The sequence below is a fragment of the Helobdella robusta genome, assembly GCF_000326865.2.
Source record: "Helobdella robusta unplaced genomic scaffold HELROscaffold_19, whole genome shotgun sequence".
NCBI classification, from domain to species: domain Eukaryota; kingdom Metazoa; phylum Annelida; class Clitellata; order Rhynchobdellida; family Glossiphoniidae; genus Helobdella; species Helobdella robusta.
Window position 1 is genome coordinate 85,672 of NW_008704034.1, and position 20,845 is coordinate 106,516.

The 20,845-nt window shown below is 33.3% G+C and overlaps 3 protein-coding genes across 3 annotated transcripts; 2 read left to right on the plus strand and 1 right to left on the minus strand.

Moving 5' to 3' along the window:
• The first annotated feature begins 1,516 nt into the window (after positions 1-1,516).
• HELRODRAFT_191188 (hypothetical protein) lies at positions 1,517-17,054 on the plus strand. The gene is made up of 37 exons (XM_009016613.1): positions 1,517-1,616; positions 2,084-2,151; positions 2,346-2,390; positions 2,537-2,677; positions 2,765-2,836; positions 2,926-3,164; positions 3,558-3,732; positions 3,998-4,149; positions 4,318-4,428; positions 4,903-5,107; positions 5,265-5,378; positions 5,758-6,002; positions 6,133-6,291; positions 6,404-6,636; positions 6,782-6,826; positions 6,931-7,024; positions 7,159-7,390; positions 7,661-7,800; positions 7,969-8,082; positions 8,247-8,312; positions 8,575-8,815; positions 9,081-9,392; positions 9,844-9,915; positions 10,149-10,496; positions 11,074-11,222; positions 11,454-11,721; positions 11,940-12,142; positions 12,395-12,607; positions 12,996-13,132; positions 13,295-13,558; positions 13,739-13,894; positions 13,968-14,136; positions 14,370-14,660; positions 14,853-14,944; positions 15,450-15,524; positions 15,801-16,151; positions 16,198-17,054. Exons 2-36 carry the CDS (start codon positions 2,088-2,090, stop codon positions 15,970-15,972), a joined length of 5,808 nt encoding a protein of 1,935 aa, XP_009014861.1. The 5' UTR covers positions 1,517-1,616; positions 2,084-2,087; the 3' UTR covers positions 15,973-16,151; positions 16,198-17,054.
• A 579-nt stretch (positions 17,055-17,633) lies between these two features.
• On the minus strand, positions 17,634-18,833 carry HELRODRAFT_170779 (hypothetical protein; the record flags this gene model as incomplete). Its single annotated transcript, XM_009016614.1, has 2 exons — positions 17,634-18,406; positions 18,527-18,833. The coding sequence occupies 2 exons, from the start codon at positions 18,831-18,833 to the stop codon at positions 17,634-17,636; spliced, it is 1,080 nt and encodes a 359-aa protein (XP_009014862.1).
• Positions 18,834-19,818: 985 nt separating this feature from the next.
• Positions 19,819-20,845, plus strand: HELRODRAFT_170780 (hypothetical protein; the record flags this gene model as incomplete). Its single annotated transcript, XM_009016615.1, has 3 exons — positions 19,819-19,868; positions 20,089-20,248; positions 20,738-20,845. 3 exons carry the CDS (start codon positions 19,819-19,821, stop codon positions 20,843-20,845), a joined length of 318 nt encoding a protein of 105 aa, XP_009014863.1.

Below are 20,845 nucleotides of genomic sequence, written 5' to 3' on the forward strand. Positions count from 1 at the left end.
CCTACTAATCTATTTTATTTGCTTCACTTTTTTACAAAACCAAAAATAAAATCTAAATTTTAGATTTACTGATGAAACCAGTGGATCATATCACGATGATGATCACATTCAGCAACAGCAGAACGACATTACGATAATGATTAAAAATGATTTTTTGGAAAAAAATATTTTTTAAAATTAAAAACGCGAAACTTCTCAAGTGAATTGGGCATAAAATTAATCTTTAGATCGAATGTAACTTTAATTGTTGTAGAATCAGGGATGCTACCATAACATTTTAATTTGTAATAATTTCGTTATTTGATCAATCAATCAATCAATCAATCAATCAATCAATCAATCAATCAATCAATCAATCAATCAATCAATCAATCAATCAATCAATCAATCAATCAATCAATCAATCAATCAATCAATCAATCAATCAATCAATCAATCAATCAATCAATCAATCAATCAATCAATCAATCAATCAATCAATCAATCAATCAATCAATCAATCAATCAATCAATCAATCAATCAATCAATCAATCAATCAATCAATCAATCAATCAATCAATAAATCAATAAATCAATAAATCAATCAATCAATCAATCAATCAATCAATCAATCCATCCATCCATCCATCAATCAATCAATCAATCAATCAATCAATCAATTAGCTTATAAAGCGCTATTTCTGCGATGTTCAATCAATCAATCAATCAATCAATCAATTAGCTTATAAAGCGCTATTTCTGCGATGTTCAACAGCGCTCATTAGTTTGATTCTTTTCAAGAAGACAATCGTTAAATGGTTTAATTACAATATTTGATAAGTACCTACTTAGAAAATAATTTAAATTGAGATTTGTACATTAATGTGCAAATTTTAAAAGTTATTCTACATTGTGCAAGAGATCAAGATATGGTGATATATGCAAAAAGATAGGGGCAAGAGCAACTAGTTCAGAGGTATAGAATACAAAAAGAAGAGAACCGAAGATGAGTCTTTGACGTATTCCAAAAGTAAGTGTAGAGAAGTTATAAGTAGTGTTATTAAGAACGACAGAAAAGAAACTGTTACAGAGACAAGAAGAAAACTAAGACAAGCAACATTAAAAGAATGATCTAGCAGTCTCAAAAGCAGAAGAAAAGTCAAAAGCAAGAAGTAGAGTAAGATTTGCTAGAGTTATTCTACATATATGAAGAGAAGGATGTCGTTATGAACTTTTAGTAAAGATGTCTCAGTACTGTGAGCAAGTCTGAAATGTAAAGTTTAACATAATATATTATAAATACAATTTTTTTAATATTTTTATTGCTGTAAAGTTGTATTATTTACAGTCATATATATATATATATATAGACTATATATTCTATATATATGTTTACACTATATAACGCAGTTTTAAGATAATATCTCGAAGTCCATTAGCTAATCCAAAATAGAAGCGCAATTTATATTTAAAATTTCTTTGGTTAGTGGATCTATTTATTTTACAAATAACCGGAGACTTGAAATTGAAACGTTACGAATTATCGCTATAAGATAATTATCGCTATAAGATAATTATCGCTTTCTTATTATTTTCTTAATTTTGAAAATTTTTTCTTTTAATAAAAATTTCAAAGGTTAGATAATTTTTATTCAGTTTGTTACACGCTTAAAATTATTAATGTTGGTCTGTAATGTTCTTTTTTTGAGTTTGATTAGTAAATTAGTTCATCAGTAGTTAGTTTTTATTTTAATTTAATAATTTATTTAATTTTAATTAATTTAATTTACATGATTTATTTATAATTATATCTATTTATATACAATTTAGTATTCTTTCAAATTTTTAGTTTATGAAGTCAGTTGTGAGTGTGTGTCTGTGTTTAAATTAAAAAAGTTCAAAAAATTTAAAAAAATAGTTTTGATTTAATTTTGTAAAAGTTGGAAACTGAATATAAATTAAATAAATTAAGTTACGTTTTCTGTAAAAGTAAATGCTAAATCTTAGTCCATTTTGAATTTTAATAATTTTTCCCATTTGACATTTGTTTTTATTTTATTTTCACTTTTCAGCTTTCTCTAATTTTCTTCCTTTGCTTTGCAAGATCATGTTCGGAAGTAAACCTACTACCGGATTGTTTGGCGGGACTGGCACCGCTAATACATCGTTTGGTAAATTTTGTTTTCATCTACATTTCTTGTTTTGTGTGATTATCAATTATTTAATGTCCGTTATAAAATGATTCAAACTTCAAATTGTCTACTGGGCTTTTCTGTTGAAAATGGTTTTGATTACAACTTGTTTTTAACATTTTAAATATAAAAATTGGATTAATCATTTATTTCATTTTATTTATTAATACCAGGTTCAACATCATTTGGAGCTCCTAGTACTCCTTTTGGGGGGGGAAGTTGGTTCATTTTTTTAAATTTTCAACTCATTAAATTAATTTTTTTAATTTTAGTGGCAAAAGTTTATTGATTTATTGTAAAATTCAATTGAATTTGCGAATTAATTGTCTTATAAGAATAATTATAATATGTTTTATATTTAAAGATGTTGGGTTTGGTTCATCAACTTTTGGTACTCCAGCTCAGACAGGGGGTGGTATGTTTGGTCAGCAGTCGACGAGTACTGCTGGGTTGTTTGGGGGAGCGTCCAGTTTTGGAGCCACCAACACTGCATCAACACCTTTTGGTACAGTTTTAGTTGTTTGATCTAAGAAGTGTTTTATTACATAATTAAATTATTACTTCACTTTAAAATTATTTTGATGGTTTCCAGGTGGATTTGGAGCAGGGGTGCAAACATCAAATACAAGCTCATCTGGCTTGTTTGGAGGAACCACTAGCACTGGTATGCAAATTCAGTATTGAATTTTTCATTTTCCAATTAATTTGTTCATTTGAATACTTATTGTTTTGTTTTACGAAATATTTCGACAGCCTTTGGGACACCTTCATTATTTGGCCAGCCAGCTCAACAAGCACAGCCAGCAACAGGGTTTGGCCAGGCAGCTGGTCTGAATATGTTTGGGTTAGGTTCTCAGCAGACCGGGACCACTGTGAAGTTTGTTGCCACTCCTGGAACCGATATTATGATGAAATCTGGCATCTCAACAAATGTCAGCACCAAGCTACAGTGCATTACTGCAATGAAAGAATATGAGAATAAAAGTCTTGAGGTTTGATCATTTTTAAGGATTATGTATGCATGTGTTCACATTATATTTTTTTTTTCTGGTTGCAATTAAATAGGATTTTGTCTAATTAAAAATATTTTAGCGAACAAATGAACAAACAAATGAAAATATGTGATGTATGTGTAATATAAAATTTGTTATAGTGACTGCATAAACAAACCTATCATGCTAGATGCAATCTGTCAGGCCCAAATATACATATATATATATATATATATATATATATATATATATATATATATATATACACATTACACACATACATTACACACATGCCTCTTATTATTATCTATTAAGTCAGAATATCCCTCTGTTGATGCATTGAATCAGTTGTTTACATATTAACCTAACATATTAACTGTGAAACCCTCTCAGGAACTGAGGCTGGAAGATTACAATGCAAACAGAAAGTCAGGTTTGGTGATGAATGTTGGATTTGGATCAACAGCTGCAAGTGGGGGTGGCTTCATGGGCGCTTCATCACAACAGCAGCAACAACAAACAAGCAGTTTTGGACTCTTTGGAAATCAGAACAAGCCAACATTTTCAGGTTAGCTAATGAATAAATCTTGAATGATTGAGTTGATAAGTTCAAGAAATAATATAATTAGTGCTAGAGATAAAGATTAGTTCGTTTTTTACACCATTGTCTGTATATTTTTTTATTCTATCTCTGAAGAGCCAATTTTTCATTATTAAGTTATTCTAATAGAAAATTATTAACTTAATAAAATCAATGGTTTCAAGTTGCACATTGAAAATGTTATCTTTATGGCATGTTAGCAATGACTCATTAACATAATGAAATTTTAAAGGTTTTGGCACACCATCAGCAGCCAACAACACATCACTATTTGGTGCATCCCAACAAGCAAAACCATTGTTTGGAGCCCCTGCAACAGTTACATCTGCCTCCAACGCGTTTGGAGGCCTTGCTGGTGGAAATCTCTTTGGAAATGCATCAAAAGTTTGTTTTTCTGACTGCTTTCTTTCTTATTTAACTGCATTTTTTATTTAATTTTTCGGTATAATGCCAGTAAAATTTATTGAAATAATTGTGTGTGGTGTGGTGCATTGTAATGATGTTTTTTTTACAATTGAAACCTCATGAATGGATGTAAATGAATTTGAACAGCCTGGCGGTTTGTTTGGTGCAGCAGCAGCAACGACGACAACTCAGTCACTCGGCTTCTTTGGAAACAGCCAACCAGCTGGCAACACTGGTTTTGGCCTTACTAATCAAAATGTATGTACCGTATACTAACTTATGTTCTTTCTACTCATTGATTGCAGATTTTTTTCGTCATTAAAAATTTAGATTTAAAATTAAATTAAATTAAAGATTTAGTTAACTTATTTAGTTATGTTCAGTTATTATTTACTTATATCTGTTCATGTATTTTTGAGTCATTCTATGTATTCATCAGTATTGTTTTTCAAATTTGCTTAATATTATTACAAATTATTGTCACTGAAATTTATAAAACTGGAGTGCTGCTCTATTTATTGGTTGCAGATTTTATTAGTTATTAAAAATTTAGTTAGTCTATTAACTTTTCTACATATCTGCTCATATATTTTTAAGTCCTATGGATTTTTGTTTTGTTCACATATTAATCAGTTTTGTTTATCAACATTTTTTAATATTGTCAAGCATTATTATCTTTAATGAAATTTATAAAACCGTCTAATTTGTGTGAATGTGATTATTTACCACCAGAACATGGGAGGTTTGTTCGGAGGCAACAAAATTGGTTTTGGTCAGCCGACCACCACAACAGCACCAGGGTTTGGATTTGCAGCACCTCAACTCAATCAGTCAACATTGGGAGGGCCATTTGGTACAGGCAACCTCTTCAACAAACCTGCTACTACCACAGTTTCTGGTTTCGGTGTTAATGCACAAGCACCAACACTTTTTGGAGGTTGGAAATTCTTCCATCTCATTTTTTAATTCGATGTCTTTTTATTGTTAAACATTTTTTCATTTATCTTCTGTATACAGATGATTGATAATGTGCAAGGAAAGCTATGAATATATTGGATATATTAAAAAAAATATGCTGTTTCCATCCCATTCAGGTTTCAATAATCCCACGAGCAATGCTACTCAGTTTGGTAGTCTGGGAGCAAGCACGGGGACCTCATTGTTTGGACAGCAGAAGCCTGCCGGTTCATTATTTGGAAATAACACTGGTAATATTAACATGATTCTCATTGATTTCTAGGTCACTTTACTAGTGCCATTAAAATAAAACAAAAACAAAATTAAGATCAAACATAGTTTCATTGAATCTTGATCTATGTCAAAGTGGTTCTTAGTTTGTTTTATTAAGATTTAATACCAAATGGCCACCATTTGGCCACCATCAAGTCCAGAAATCATTTGATTTCTGGACTTGTTCACAATTAAAGCAGGCTTTCAGCAATATGCTGCTCATTTTATTTAGTTAACAACTTTGCCAATCCTTCATCAATGATAACAATTATGTGTTTAAACTATTAACACGACACTCATTATATTATATTATTCCAAGGCATACCAACACCAGAACTATGTAAATATTATTTGCAGGGTTTGCGTCCAACACGAATGCACTGGGTGGAACGGGTGCAGGGACCAACTCTCTGCTCGGAGGTGGCTCACTTGGAGGCACATTTGGATCCTCCTCTTTCAACATCTTCGGCAGTCAATCGCAGCAGCAACCACTGAATGCTGATGCTGCCTTAATACAACAAAAGCAGCAGATACAACAACATATACAAGCTCTTAATACGTCGCCATATGGAGACTCACCACTTTTCAAAAATTTAAAGAAGGTTGTTTTTCTGCCGATGTATGTTTATGAGAAAATAAATTGTTATGAGATGAATTACCAACCATGCTACAGACGGATGTTGATTGATCCTCCTTCTATCATGTAATTAATTGTAGAAACAAACCCGACAGGACGATATGTTGAGGCCGACGAATGCAGAGGCTCAGAAAGCAGTCATCATCTCGCAACTCTCAAACAGCACGCCTGGATTGATCCTCTCCGGTGGAGGAAACCACCGACTGGCAATAAAAACTAAGCCATTACAAATGCAGACATTTTCTGGTGGAAAGGTTATTATATTTTTCTTCCTTTTCTTGTTTATTTTCCTTATTTTATGTTCTCCTTTGGCCATTCAGGCAAAAATAAGATACAAATTTTAATTAATTATAAATACTTTCGCAGTATAACTTGTTTGATGAGCTGGATCAAGATGAGAACTCGCAGGCAGCGTCGACGTTGGCGCCATCTGCCTCTGCTGCTGCCACTGCAGAGAGGTTCGTCCCTCGCAGAAATTTCAAGCAACTGAACATCAAGGCAATCATGGAGCAGCAACAGGCCAGCAATACTTCAAAAGAGGCTGCCTCATCAAAATGCAGCACTCAGAATTCCAGCAGTGTCGTTTTTGAGCTTAACACGTATGAACCTCATTTCATTTGGATTTTCAACCATTGCAAATATATGACGCATGCCTTGGTTATTTGTTGCTGTAATGAATGTGATAGTTTTTTAAGCTTTTATCCTTCCTCTCTATCGTTATTTAATTAATGTTTGTTGGAACAGATCCACTGGCAAACCTGTGAACGTCAGTTCTGAAAAAGTTGATAGGTAGGTTCACGTTGGTGTTATTTTGTTACGTGATACTGCTATGTCCCCATGTACTTTCTATGGAAATGATCAGAAATAAAATTTTAACCAACGTTATGTTGCAGTGAGGGCGTCAACAACACCATGGCTGAACTCCTATCGAAGAATCGAAACGTACTCGAAGTTTCAGACAACAATGATGACAAACATTCAAATAGTGTAAGTTCATTTTGTTTTGTGAGCCATTCATTCATGAATTGTGTTTCTTTATTTATAAATTGTTTAGAATGTTGTTTTGCAATAAAAAACATTGGATGATTAATTATTATAAACTTTTTTGCCACAAACCACAGACCGACCATAGTGAAAACTACCAAGTAAAAGAGAACCGTTTGCCACATCCGGCGGGAGTTGTCTTGACACGACCCGACTACTTCACCCTCCCAACTCTTGATGAAATGGTTGAAGTGATCGACCAGGATGGCAGGTGCATCGTGGATGATTTTGTCATCGGCAGGGAAGGATACGGCAACATTTTCTTTCCTGGCAAGATTGATGTCACAAATCTTAACCTGGATGAGATAGGTTGGCTGGTTGTTCATTAATTGTTAGACCGTTTTTTTGCTTGCATCGTTTGACACTCAACTGATTTCTTTAATGATGGGTCTGGTTAGAATGATTAAAAATATTTATCGAATATAAAGACATCACAAAACTTATATAACAAATGAGATTTAACACTATGTTCTTGCTACACACATTCTCTCACTCACTCTCTCTTTCTCTCTCTCTCTCTCTCTCTCTCTCTCTCTCTCTCTTTTTCTCACACACACATTCACACACATACACACACAGTGTTTTTTAGAAGAAAGGAGGTGGAGGTGTACCCCGTTGAATCAAGCAAGCCACCAGTAGGCGAGGGGTTGAATAGGACGGCTCAAGTCACGCTTGATCGCGTGTTTCCTGTTGACAAGACCACTGGAGAGCTTATAACAGTACGTTTGCATTTCATTCGTTTATTTGCTTTATCTATCGTTTTTTCTAAAGGGTTTTGAATTAGATTAAACATTTTCTTTTTAAATTTGATGAAACAGATGTAAATAGCTTTAATTGAAGTTTAATTTTGTTGTTGTTGTTGTTGACATTACATCTCCACATCTTAGGATTACACTCGTCTCGTTGCCATGGGGTACATGGACAAGCTGGAAAGAAACGCTGTAAAGATGAATGCGAAGTTTGTTGAGTACAGACCGACTACAGGATCGTTTGTTTTCATTGTCAGTCTTGTTTTACTCACTAACAACATGCACCTTTAAATGTTTATAATGTGCTGCTGATTTCCTTGTTCTGTGCCGAGGATGTTTTGTGTGTGTGTTTTTTTTGCTGTTTTATTGTGTACTTCATGTGATTTTGTGTTATTTTATGTCGCTTACTTATCCAGGTGAATCACTTTTCAAAGTATACTGTAGCAGATGATGATTCTGATGACGATGCGGTTCTAGCGAAGGTTCTTTTGATGTTTTTATTAATTAATAATTTTATTTTTTAATTAGTTAATTTATTATGTATTTTTTGTACTGGGGTTAGTTACGAAAAATTAAATTTTTTTTTTAAATTATCAGATCTGCTTAATAATTTTATGAAGTTAAAAAAACAGCCTAAATAAAAATAAATATGATTTTTCTTATGTATGTAGTTGATATTTTATTACACTATCAAAGTTTTGAAACATTCTCTCAACAAAGTCACGCAAACAATTTATTGAACAGCAACTTCCCAAAGATCCTAACACACTGCAACAACCTCAACAATTGCAAACGTTAATGTCAACTGCAACGACGACAACAGTGCAGTCAGCTGATTACTTTAAACAGCAGCAAAACAAGCCAATCTTCACAACCAACCAGCAAACTCAGCAGCTGTTCCTCAGGGATCTCGATGAGGTGGAGATGGAAAAGGCGGAAGAAAGTGATGACATTGAAAATGACATGATGGATTATGAGAAAAAAGGTCAAAATTGTTATGATGTTTGTAATAATTCAGCTGTTAGCTTTTGTACTCTAGGGTAATAAATTTATTGTACACTTGAAACTTACTTCTTAATGTTGAGCTATCATTTTAACTGCAGTCATCTTGGTTGTATTATTTTATATTGCTGCTGATTTCTAATTGCTGCTTTTTATATTGATGGTGATGCTCTGGCAAATCCATATCCACATTACTATTTTTTATTATTTTTAAAAAATTGTTAATATTATTGTCATTCTTAAAATAGATGAGGCCAAACTGTTGAGACCGAAAGCCAAAAGACTTTACGATGACAATGATGATATTGAAGAGAGCAGTGATAAGAAGAACAAGCAAACCGATGATGTCGATGAAGAAGATGATACTGATTTTTACGGTTACAACAAAGAGAACACTTTCCCATCCTACCAAATGCTAAGGAACATTTCCGCTCACAGCATTCAACTGCAGAAGGCATCATTCTTCTGGGATAACGATAATCTTGGTGATGATGAGGAAGAGGGTGACGTCAGAAAGATTAAGATGGCCGCTGCAAAGATGAAGGATGTCATTGGCGGAAGTTTGTTAGGTTAATTGAAATACGAAGCAACGTGACTTCGATGTTTTACATATTGATTTTTTGGCTGCTTGTGCTAAAAATTATTTTGCAGTCCTTTGATGAATGAACCAAAATATTTTATTCATAAGATTAAAAATATTAGTTATTTATGTGAAAGATTTATTTGATGACTTATTAATGCTTGACTTATTAATATTTTGTTGTGTCACATTATTTTACTTGTTGATTCATCATTTCTAGCATTAGTTTCATATATTTTATATTATATAATATTTAATATGTTTTGAGCATGAATAAAGTGTTTTGAAACCTTTAATATTCTCTTGGGCGTTTTTATCAGAAGTTGTGCGATGTGTTAGTAGCTATCATTTGAGTTGTATTTTCATTCCAAGATATAGGGAACTTTTGAATTGAATCTTACAACTAATGAAGAACTCATTTCATTATTCAGCCGCCGATAGCAAAAGCTTATCGAAACCAGCTCAGTTGTTGAAGGAATTTGTTTCTTCACGAGAGAAAGATGGTGAGTTGTGTAGAATGTTCGCCTGCTTATCATCTTATTATTTTATAAAAGTTTACATCGTTTTATCTTATTTAGTCAACTACTTGACAAATTTTTCATATTTTCAGATAATGTTATCGTAAAATGTATTTTTGCTGCTTATCACGTTATTAAAACTGTCGTCAGTATTCAATGTTTTTTTCTCATTTGGTAGTTTTAACGTTAATGTTTAAAAAGCAAAATATTTTTACCAGATGATAATTTTGGGAGCGAATCGATGATGAAGATAAACACGTCGGGCAAACAAAACCAAAAACTTCAACCCCTTCCATCTCCCGCCCCTCAAATGCCATACCGTTCACCTCATCCTATTATTTGCTGCATGGAACTTCCAGATGATTCAGATAAAAAACTTGTTGAAATATTCAGGAAAAATAGGCAAAATTTGGTTTCCAAAGTGAGTTTAAAATCCTGCTTTCCAGGCGCAGTTGACAGAACGTTAACAGATATAAGCTTGTACCAGAGAGGTGCAACGAGGGTTGGCTGGCAAAAAGGTAGGTGGAGTTTCTGCCACTCGTCATTACCCGTCACCTCTCTCGAAGGTTCGTAATGGAAGGATGAGGAAGTTTTCATTATTTTCAAAATTTAGTAATTCAGTTGCTGTTATGAAAAAACGTTCTATTTTTTTCTTTCCAAAACTCAATTTCTTTTTAATCAGTGCATACATAAGCTCTTTAATTTTATTCTTTCAACTGCATCGAATTCTCAGCTCGCCTGTTTGTTTGCTCTTTACTTTTTATTTCCAAACTACTACTATATTCTACCAACAGTATTTCAACTTGTTCATATCATTTTTCATTTTTAAACTTCTAATAATTTCCGAATTTGTGTTTCTTTTAAATTTTCATTTTAGAATGTATCAGATATGTTAAGCGATTTTTGTCATTGAGTCGGTTTACATTTGTACATCTAATTTTTTATTTTATATTTGTTTTATAGCGATCAGACTTAATTGTCCTAAGAAGAAAATTACTAAACTTCTCTGCTGCTTTTACATTTTTCTCATTTCAACTCGTTTTTCATCATATCAACTAAAAAAAAGCGCTTTGTTTTGAAATAATGAATTTGTTGATTCTTTACATTACTGACTACTGACCTCAATCACGTAAACACCATCAGAAAACGATAATGAGGTTAGTTTGTCGGCAAAGTTGATGCACGAGAGAACAAGACAGACTGAGGCGAACATCAAGACACACAACTTACCAACCATCCTTCATGAACAAATCATTGTGCCCGGTAGTAAGGATCAGAATGTTGATAGGATGGTAAGTAAAGACGGTCCTCTTGTTGCAGTAGTTGTTTGATGTCTATGATCATAACAGTGCTGATTTTAAGTTGAAGATAACAGGAGTGATGGCGGTGATGTTAATTACGACCGTGGTCATATTTTGTGATGTTGATAGTTTGTATTTTTATGTGTGAACATAAAAATTAGCTAAAATCAGGTGGCTACTAAGTTGCCGCTAAAAATTTTATCTATAATTTCAACGTGGCAGGCTATCTTAGAGCAGTGCCTTTCAACGGAGCTGAATCACTGCAAGGTACTTAGGTCGGATGATGATATCTTGCACGAAAGAAGTCACATTCACGATCACAGTGCAGACATTCACATGGAAGATGATGAAGATAACTCCGATGGTCAACCTAGAAAAACATTGACAGATCCCAGTCTTATTGACTGTCCATTCGTATCATTTGCTCATGACGCTCAATCACTAATGAATGAATTGGTTGATCGATTGAAATCTAGCGAGGCTCAGTCACGTTGGTATTTTCATTTGTAAATTTGGTTTTTGGCCGCATTTTTATAATATTTTTATCATTTTCTTATGTCACCATCGCTAATTAATTACATTGAATTTGTTTAATTTCTCATTTTATTAGTATTTGTTTAGTATTTGTATTTTATATTTGATTTTCAGTGTTCCAACGAATGTTTTTAATTTAATTTTAGTTTAAAAACAATTATTATTTTTCAAAAGATTGGACTAAAGTTATGTTGTCAGCCCTGGAGTTGTGCCTGGTGTTGTGGGGCAGTTTGAATGGTCCCCATCGAAACTACAATGACGACGACGATGATGACGCAGACGTTGGTAGTCAGGATTATTATTACACTCAGAAGAGGAGGAAAGATAGGCTGTCAGCCTGGCTGTCCAAGGAAGTTCAACAAAAAATTGAGGAGGAGGTCTGTTTATTGGAATTGATTGAATAATTGGTTGGTTGATTGATTAATTGATTGATGATTTGTCAACTGAATTTAGAATATTAGTTAGTGATGTTTGGCATTTTATTTTCTCCAATGGGACAACAACAGGACATCATTTTATGGGAATTGTAAGAAAACAGTTTGCACGCGCATTATTATAAAAACATTTATGTTTGTGAGGTTTGGGACATTGAATCACAATGCTGAATGCTAAATCACTACGAAAAACAGGTTCAACAAATTTATTCAAAAAAGTCTAGAAGTGAGGATGATGATGGACAGGTGACCTATTTGTATATGACTGGTCGACTGATGGAAGAAGCCATCCAATCAGCTTTGGAGGTCAAAGACTATCGACTGGCCATGCTTATTTCTCAGGCTATCGGTAATGATGATGTGAGGCTGGAGTTGAAGAAACAGCTGATTGGCTGGTGTACAACCGAGGTTTGCTCTTCAAATGTGCTTCATTGTAGCAGTGTTTGCTTGTGTTGTTTGTGTTTGTGGCTGCGTGTTTAGTGGTCGGTCAGTTGTTTTCTATTGCTATTTTTTTGGCTTTATGAAGTTTCCATTTTTTTCTGATTTTAAATTGAACAGATTTTATACTTGCTTGGCTGTGGACTTTGTTAGGCCGTTTTGAAGTGTCAATTTTCACTGACAATTGGTTCTTCTTGCGAATAATGAACAGTTTTAATGGTTGCTTGACTATTAAGAAATGCTTCAAACTTTTAAAGATGAATAGGATTGACTTTTGCCTGCACAACATCTTAAAAATACATTGATACTCCTGACTCATAAATGTAATCGCACTTAAATTTCAAACGCGTAAAAACAGATGGATAGATTCATAAGCAAGCCTCGCCTTTCTATCTGCACACTCCTCTCCGGCAGTCTTGTTCAGAAGACTTCCCAGGAAGTCATCAACTGCTGCCATCAACTTGATTGGAAGAGGTGCTTTGCCATGCACCTCTGGTTGGTTTGATGATATTCGTATTTCATTAATTCTTGTTTTATTCTCCAAACTGCGATGTTACATTGTTTCGATATATCAGTGTAAAACATATGAATATGTGGTTGGCATACATGACGATTCCACGTTACATAGATAATATTGTGTTAATATCTCACATGAAGGTATGCCTGTCCAGCGACGTGCTTGATATCAGAAGCATTGGAAAGATATGATGCCAGCTACCGAGGCGAGGAGATGCACGGTGCAATATCTGTAGCACCACTGCCACAGTATTTGGAAAACTTGGGTGTTCTTCAGAACGAGGATGGCGCCCCGTGTGACGTCACCTACCATCTCTTGAAGTTGTACTGTCTGGAGGATCACCCGCTCTACAAACTGCTCAGTCCAAGGACCTTCATCGATGATGAAATGGATTACAGTGGCAGGCTAGTGGTGATGATGATGACGATGATGCAAAATAAGAATTATAATGATAATGCAGTAATTTCAGAAGATATCTGTTTAGATAAGTTTTATTTTATATGAATAGATGATCCATTTTAATAAATATAAGTAATTGGTTTTTGTAAACAATAAAGTCATAGACTTAAATTGTTAATTACCAGTTGGCACATGATGAAAGTCTTGGAGTCCTTGCGTTTTGGTAACTTGAGTACACACCATCACATGTATATATGCCACAGCTACGCCAGTCAGCTGGAAAGTCTCGGCCTCTGGTGGTGGAGTGTCTTCGTTCTCATGCACATCACTCATCCGCTTATGTAAGCCGTTTTTTGCTTGGTCCTTGTGTTATTGGTTTGGAGTAACAACGTTTCTTATTTATTTGATTGACAGTCGCAAGAATAGTGTGAAGAAGGTGATTGAACGTAACGTTGAAATCATGAAGCAGAGGGATGATGAGGATGGGGAGCACGATGATGAGGACGACGTTCTGCTGAATGATAAGGAAATGTTCGTTGTTGACAAACTGAAGATACCTGCCGAATGGCTTCATGAGGCTAAGGTTTTTAAAGAACTATTTCTTTATTTTCTGTAATGTTCACGTTTTTCAACACCTTTTTTTAACTCACCTTTCTAGTCTGTGGTGTCCGCTATTTAATAATAATGGCAATTTTTATATATAAAAGCTCTTAAAATAAATAAAAGAAACAGATTAAAAATGATAAATGGAATTGTTTTATTGCCAACCACTCAATTCTGCCTACCTAACTTCCTACCTACCTACCTTCCCACCAGGCCATCAAATGTCAGTGGTTGAACATGCCCCATCTCGAAGCCAAACATTCCTTCCTAGCTCGCAGGTACAATCGTTACCACGACATCATCATCGGCAGGAGTGTCGCATCCAGAATCATCATCAACGACGACCTCCGATCCTATTTGTACTGGCTGAACAGGCTGAGAGACGGCGGACCCTGTGGCTCGCTCTTCAAGGAGCGCGAAGTAGCGACGTACTTGAATTACATGCAACTCTTGCAGGCAGTCAATAAAATGGAAGTCGTTCGTCTGGATGAAGGAGGATTGGAGGTGAAATGGATGGATTGATTGTTGATTGAAGGGTGGATAAGTCTATCCTGATGGATAGAATGTGCGCGTGGTTGGATAGACTGAGAGAAATTATAGATGGATAAATGATTGGATGGCGAAATGGTACCTTATGCAGAAGTTTGTTTTACCGTATGTGGGATGATGTGCTTCAATATTTAATTAATGCAACAGGACAAGGAAATTTTGGAGATGAGAATGACACTCTACAGTGATCAAATGGCCGAACAGCTGAAAAATTTCAAATGCAACAACTCCACGGACAGGTTTTTATAACTTTGGCACTTTAATAAAAAATATTAATTGTTGTATAATTGTTTCGTTTATTCATTATTCCAACGTGGCACATTATAATGATATTAAACATATTTGATGTCACTAGTGTCGCAAGCGTGTCATGAGTGGTGATGCCACAAAAAATAAAATAATAATTATTAAATTACGCTTCCAACTTCACGATCTTCAATGATCATCTATTTATTATATATGTAATCGAGCGTTACTAAAGCGCGTTTAAACTCACAGAAAATAATTGAATTTTTCGTGTAACTAATGTTTAATTTAAAATTCTGTTATAAAATGGGAAAAATAGAATCAACCTTAGAGTTACTGTAAATCTGAAGAAGTGTTGATACACCAGATGAATAATAAGGATCATTCTGACGACTTTTTGTATGTGCTGCTGATGCTGAGTTGACAAAATGAGATGATTGTTATGTTTGCACGTAGATATGATGAGTAATAATTATGAATTGAACTTTAATTCGTCAGGTTGGCCTACATGAAAATGTTTAGAGTTCTTGCTAAGGCCGTTAACTTGAGATCCGTCAAAACAGATCACGATTTGTTAGTGCCTCTCACGTTTTCTCATTTGATGCTTGATTTTTATTTTTGTTGAATTTCTAAAAAAATAAGTCTTTCAAAGTGGTCGTAATTAATATTATTACAATTGATACGATATATTGCCGAATGATAAATGCCAATGTTGGTTTGCTTATGCAATTAATATTGTCTCTAATTAATAAATGAAATCGATTTTAAATATTGTTAAACATTTGTTTAATCTAAAATTTTTCCTAACAATTTTCATTGGTAATGTAATTATGTAAAATATAATTACAGATCAGTATGTTTGATAAAATGGAAGTTTCCACTATCGTACGATGCGTTGCACTGTGGAAGTCTGGACGATGTGACGACGCACGCCACACAGTCAAACAGCGATGGACTCTGCAGCAGTTACAACTCTCATCTTCAATCTGGCGATATTTTATCGGCCTTATTGAAGGCATGAGTAGAAAGATTAGAAGCGATTGAATAAACTATCCTGTGACATAGATCGTGACAATGGTGATGAGGACGGTGCCTTAGGTGTGATGACTTGTACGCTATCGTATTAAATATTGTAGATTTATGAGGTGATGATGCCCCTTTTACAAACAATACCATCTCATATATATCATATATATATATCATATATATATATATATATATATATATATATATATATATGATTGAGGGATATATATATATAAAATATATACATATATATACATACATATATATATATATATATACATATATATATATTGAAGGAGACCATATTTTATACAGGATTGTATGAATTCTACAGAATTTTTTGGATTACACACACACATATATAATATTCACGTGAAGCCTAAGTTGTTAAATATGATTAAATTAGTGTGCACATTATCTTATATAAATTATACAAATCTGTTATTTATTGACGAAATTAATAAGAATTTTTTTTAATATTATCTTGTAACGATATACAATGGAGATATACAGGGCAATGGCTAAATTAAATTTTAAAAGTTCGCCCGTTTTAATGCTGCTATGAAGGGTGCATGTATGTATTGTATGCTGTTTATGTACATTAATAAACTACTTTTTTTCATTAACTGGTCACTGTCATTTTCTTAATGACATTTTAGAGGTCATATTCGATGACTACCTTTGTGATGAACGTGGCTGTATACCTGTTTTTAAAAAACCTTGGTTTTTTTAAAAAACTAAGTTCAAATTCTCACAATTTAGGCTTTTTAAAAAAATTGAAAAGCTTAAATTCCTAACATTTCCGTATTTTCCAATTCGTTTTGTAAGCTTATTTTTTAAATATCATATACTACATCGGTTTTGACAAGATTTGATCATAAAATGTAAAAGGCTGAAAGTTTCGAAAGACTAGTATACAAAAATTGGAAATACCTAGGTTTCAACAATCCTTATAACTGACGAAGACAAGTGATTTGCTTTAAATTCTTATTCTTTACATGAACATTATTATTATGCGTATTGGTTTCATTTTAATTGTCTGAATTCACGAATATATATTTTAATAAACTTCGAAAACACGGTCCCAAGTTTCATGGAACGTTTAGTACTGTTAAGTAACATAATTTATTAAATTGTTTCCGATAAATTCACACAATATTTTTATATTTTTGCGTGTTATCTGGATTCACCCGACGTTTGAATTGCATTATTAACGACCCTAGACAACTCCGTAACTTCGTTATTTTCTAAAAAATTTTATTTTGTTTCGTTTATGTCATTAGGTAGCAAAACACAAAATAAAATGATATAAATAATAATGAAGCTATGGAGTTGTCAACAATTGTGATAATGACCAAATTATAATAAATTCGGAATATTAACTAGGAAATTATTAATAACTGTATTAATAAAATGCTTAAGTCTTTAAAAATTTTCCAGAAATGTTACAAATACAGTTTATGACATTTTTCTACAGATTTATCATGAGGACCAACACCTGAGGGGGACATATTTTGTCGATCAACTTGATAAAATCAAACTGCAATTGATAACTACAAAAATGTTTTATATTGATCGATTTGTTTTGATGATTGATTTGTTGTAATCAGTTCAAAAATAAAATATAAGAAAAAAAAGAATATCAGATTAAAATATTTAAATGAGCTTGAACACGCTAATTTCACTACTCCCAATGTATGACACGAACAGACGTCTCGAAATTATATCGACGCAAAGTCTAAACGGCTTGTATTCCAAATCTATAAAACCCTTGAAACCTAATCTAACATCGAAGATAACTATTCTTTGATTTTCGTGGTCGCAAATGTATAGGACTTGATTGTTGTCCATCACCATGTAACAGAGGCCGTTCATTTTGGAGTCCATCGGCGTCGGACGGTCCAGGCTCGTCACGATGTTTCTTTGGACATCAAATAAAAAAATTCTGTTTTTGCATCCTTCTTCAATTCCAACGTAACAATCTTTACTTATTTGAGTTACTTTATAAATATGATTGCATTCGCGCGGAAAAAAGATTCTCTTCCAACGGAAATCCGTCGGACAGAATTCTATCAATTTATTAGAAAAACTGGTCACAAGTAAACGGTTCATTGAAGTGACGGATAATGTTGAGAATGGTTTATATATTTTTATTTGCTTAGAAGTTTCTCTGCCGGAATCAACGACGTGCAATTCATTGGTTTCACTTTCAGTTATATACAATTTTGCGGCTATAATTTCAACATCATATGGATTACATAAATTTTCAACGTCAAAACTGTATACAAAGCTCAACTGCTTGCTGTCGTACACTCTTATAGTCGAACTTTCACATGCCAGAACGTAAAGAAAGTTGTTTCTTATCGACATTGCAGCTACCGAGAATCCAACATCGACCGAATTAAGTAGATATGTTGGACTTTTCTCATCTGCACATGAATAAAAATTTTTAGTTACGCTATTGTATGGAGCCATTTTATTACATTTTTCACAATTTTGAAAAATTAAACAGTTATTAAGCATATTGTCATTAATATTTATAGACTAACTTCTTATTTCAAAAGAACCAACTATTTCTTTAATCAAGTTGCGTGAGTTATCTGGCGTTTTGAATATTACCTCTGGAAACAAAACATGATCTTTAGGAATATTCTCTAAGCTGGAGACCTCAAAATATGAGCATTTATCAAATGAATTGTTTAAAACGTCGTGTAAATTCTCTTCATTTTCTTCTTGGGCTCTGTAAAATTTTTCCAAAATTTCTAGTTTATATCTTTCTGTTTTGTGAGAAAGACTTATCAACAATTCTGAAACTGATTTATCAATCAATTTTTTCAAATCTTCTCTCCAATTCATAATTTTTTGGTTAACATTTTCTATGCTTTTTTCAAAATTTAAGCAGCTTATATTTACTTTCTGAATTTCTTCTTCAATTATTAAGCAATTTGATAACAAAATGTTAATTTGTTCTTCCTTATTTTTATTTTTGTGGAATCCAGAAAGAAATTCAAATGGGCTCAGCATAGAATGATTGCTTGGCAAATGGTTTTTGATGAATTCTTCATATGAACAACATAACAGGCAACAAACACAATGAACTAGTGAAGAGCTACTAAGATTTGTGTCTTTGTTCTGTAATGTTAGATAAAAACTAATTTTGGTTTTGTTCTTATATATAATTTTAATTGAAAATTATTCTTCGGCTGCTTCAAAAATCAAACACATATTTAAATGGATGAAACAAAAGATTGTATAAATTTTCAAATTTCTTTTAATACAATTAAAAAATGAACAAAAAAATAAAACATTGCACAAAGCTTGAAATTAAATATTGGAGCCAAAATAATGAAACAAAGTCAAAGTGTTAAAATGGTAGTAAAAGGATAATAGTCGTAGTTAAGAAGTACTGATGTCATTTCAATAACTCAAACATTAGAAAGAACGCTGAAATTGATTATCATTAGATTAGATTAGACTTTATTTAGGATGAAAAGTGTAAGCAGCGTTTGTTGTCACAGATTGGAGATGCAGATAGCAGAATGAAGTAGATACAATGGAAAGGGTTTGAAATACAAAGACTTTTTTAGTTTTTTAATTCAAAATGTGCATCAAATGAAGTAAAGCCATTGCATTTTTATTTATTTATTTTATATTGTATTGCTTGATCATCATCGTCATGGGATATCATTTTTGAACAAAGCTCAAACAGTTCCATTTAAAAAAGGATAAAATCTGGCAATAGTTAACCTCAGTTGTCCCTGTTGATTGTTGGAGAACGTCACAAACGTTGCCACTGGCATCGGAATCTACCACGATCTTCATAGTTCCAGGCACCGGAATAATGCCACTTTCGATTCTGAAACTAGGAATTACCCGCATAGACGTAGCAATGTCATTTTAATTTTAACTTTCTAAAAAATATATAAACAAATAATTTCATATTTAATTTGTGAAATGTATACTATTTTGTTAAATATTTTAGATAAATTTCACATAGCCTAAAAAATTAAATTTTAAAGACATAAATATGTTTTTTAGTTTCAAAACAACAACTAAATTTACTACTAATGAAAAATAAATTCTTAAAAAATTAAATTAATCGATGTGTTAGCATCGATGTGGACTCCCAAAAGGAATGGAATGGACCACATCATGTTGAAATAGCTTCTATGTTGGAGAACTCCAGTGTTTCGCCACAGAATAAAGCCAGGCAAATGACGGCAAAGAGTGAAATGGGCTCAGCATGGCTGAATGCAATACCAAATACCATGGTAAAAGGCCATCAGATTGAGTTTGGGTTTGAGGCTTTGTTTGGCAATAGTTTCAAAATATACATACCTGTGTGGGGCGAATGTTTGTCCGCTTGGTTATCACGGTCTCTCACGTAAGCTTGGCTCAGATAGGCAGGCTCGTCACACTGCCATGAATGATTAATTAAGTTTATTTCAAAAAACAAAGATCCGCGCCATTAAGGAGCCGGCAGGTTTGATAGGTTTTAGACCAGATTGAAATACATTGGTTCCATGGTCTCATTGACTTTGACTGATCTGTGACGTTACGTTCTCTCACACATTGGCAGAAAGACATAATCACAGATCCATATAATCAGGATCAGCTGCTTTAAAAGTGGCTGATTTTAAGAATAACAAATATAAGGACTTGAATAACGATACGAAAATTTTTATCCCAGTCTGCATTGAAACTTTCGACCCGGTTGACAAAATGACAAGAACACACTTTTTTTTTATTGACACTGTTAGGTGGTAGTCGCCCAGTTCGCCACTCTGCAATTAATGACTCCATTTGCTATCGGAATTTCAGCTCAGGATGGTAAGCGTCCGGATGGCTGCAAATGTACCGTACCGTAG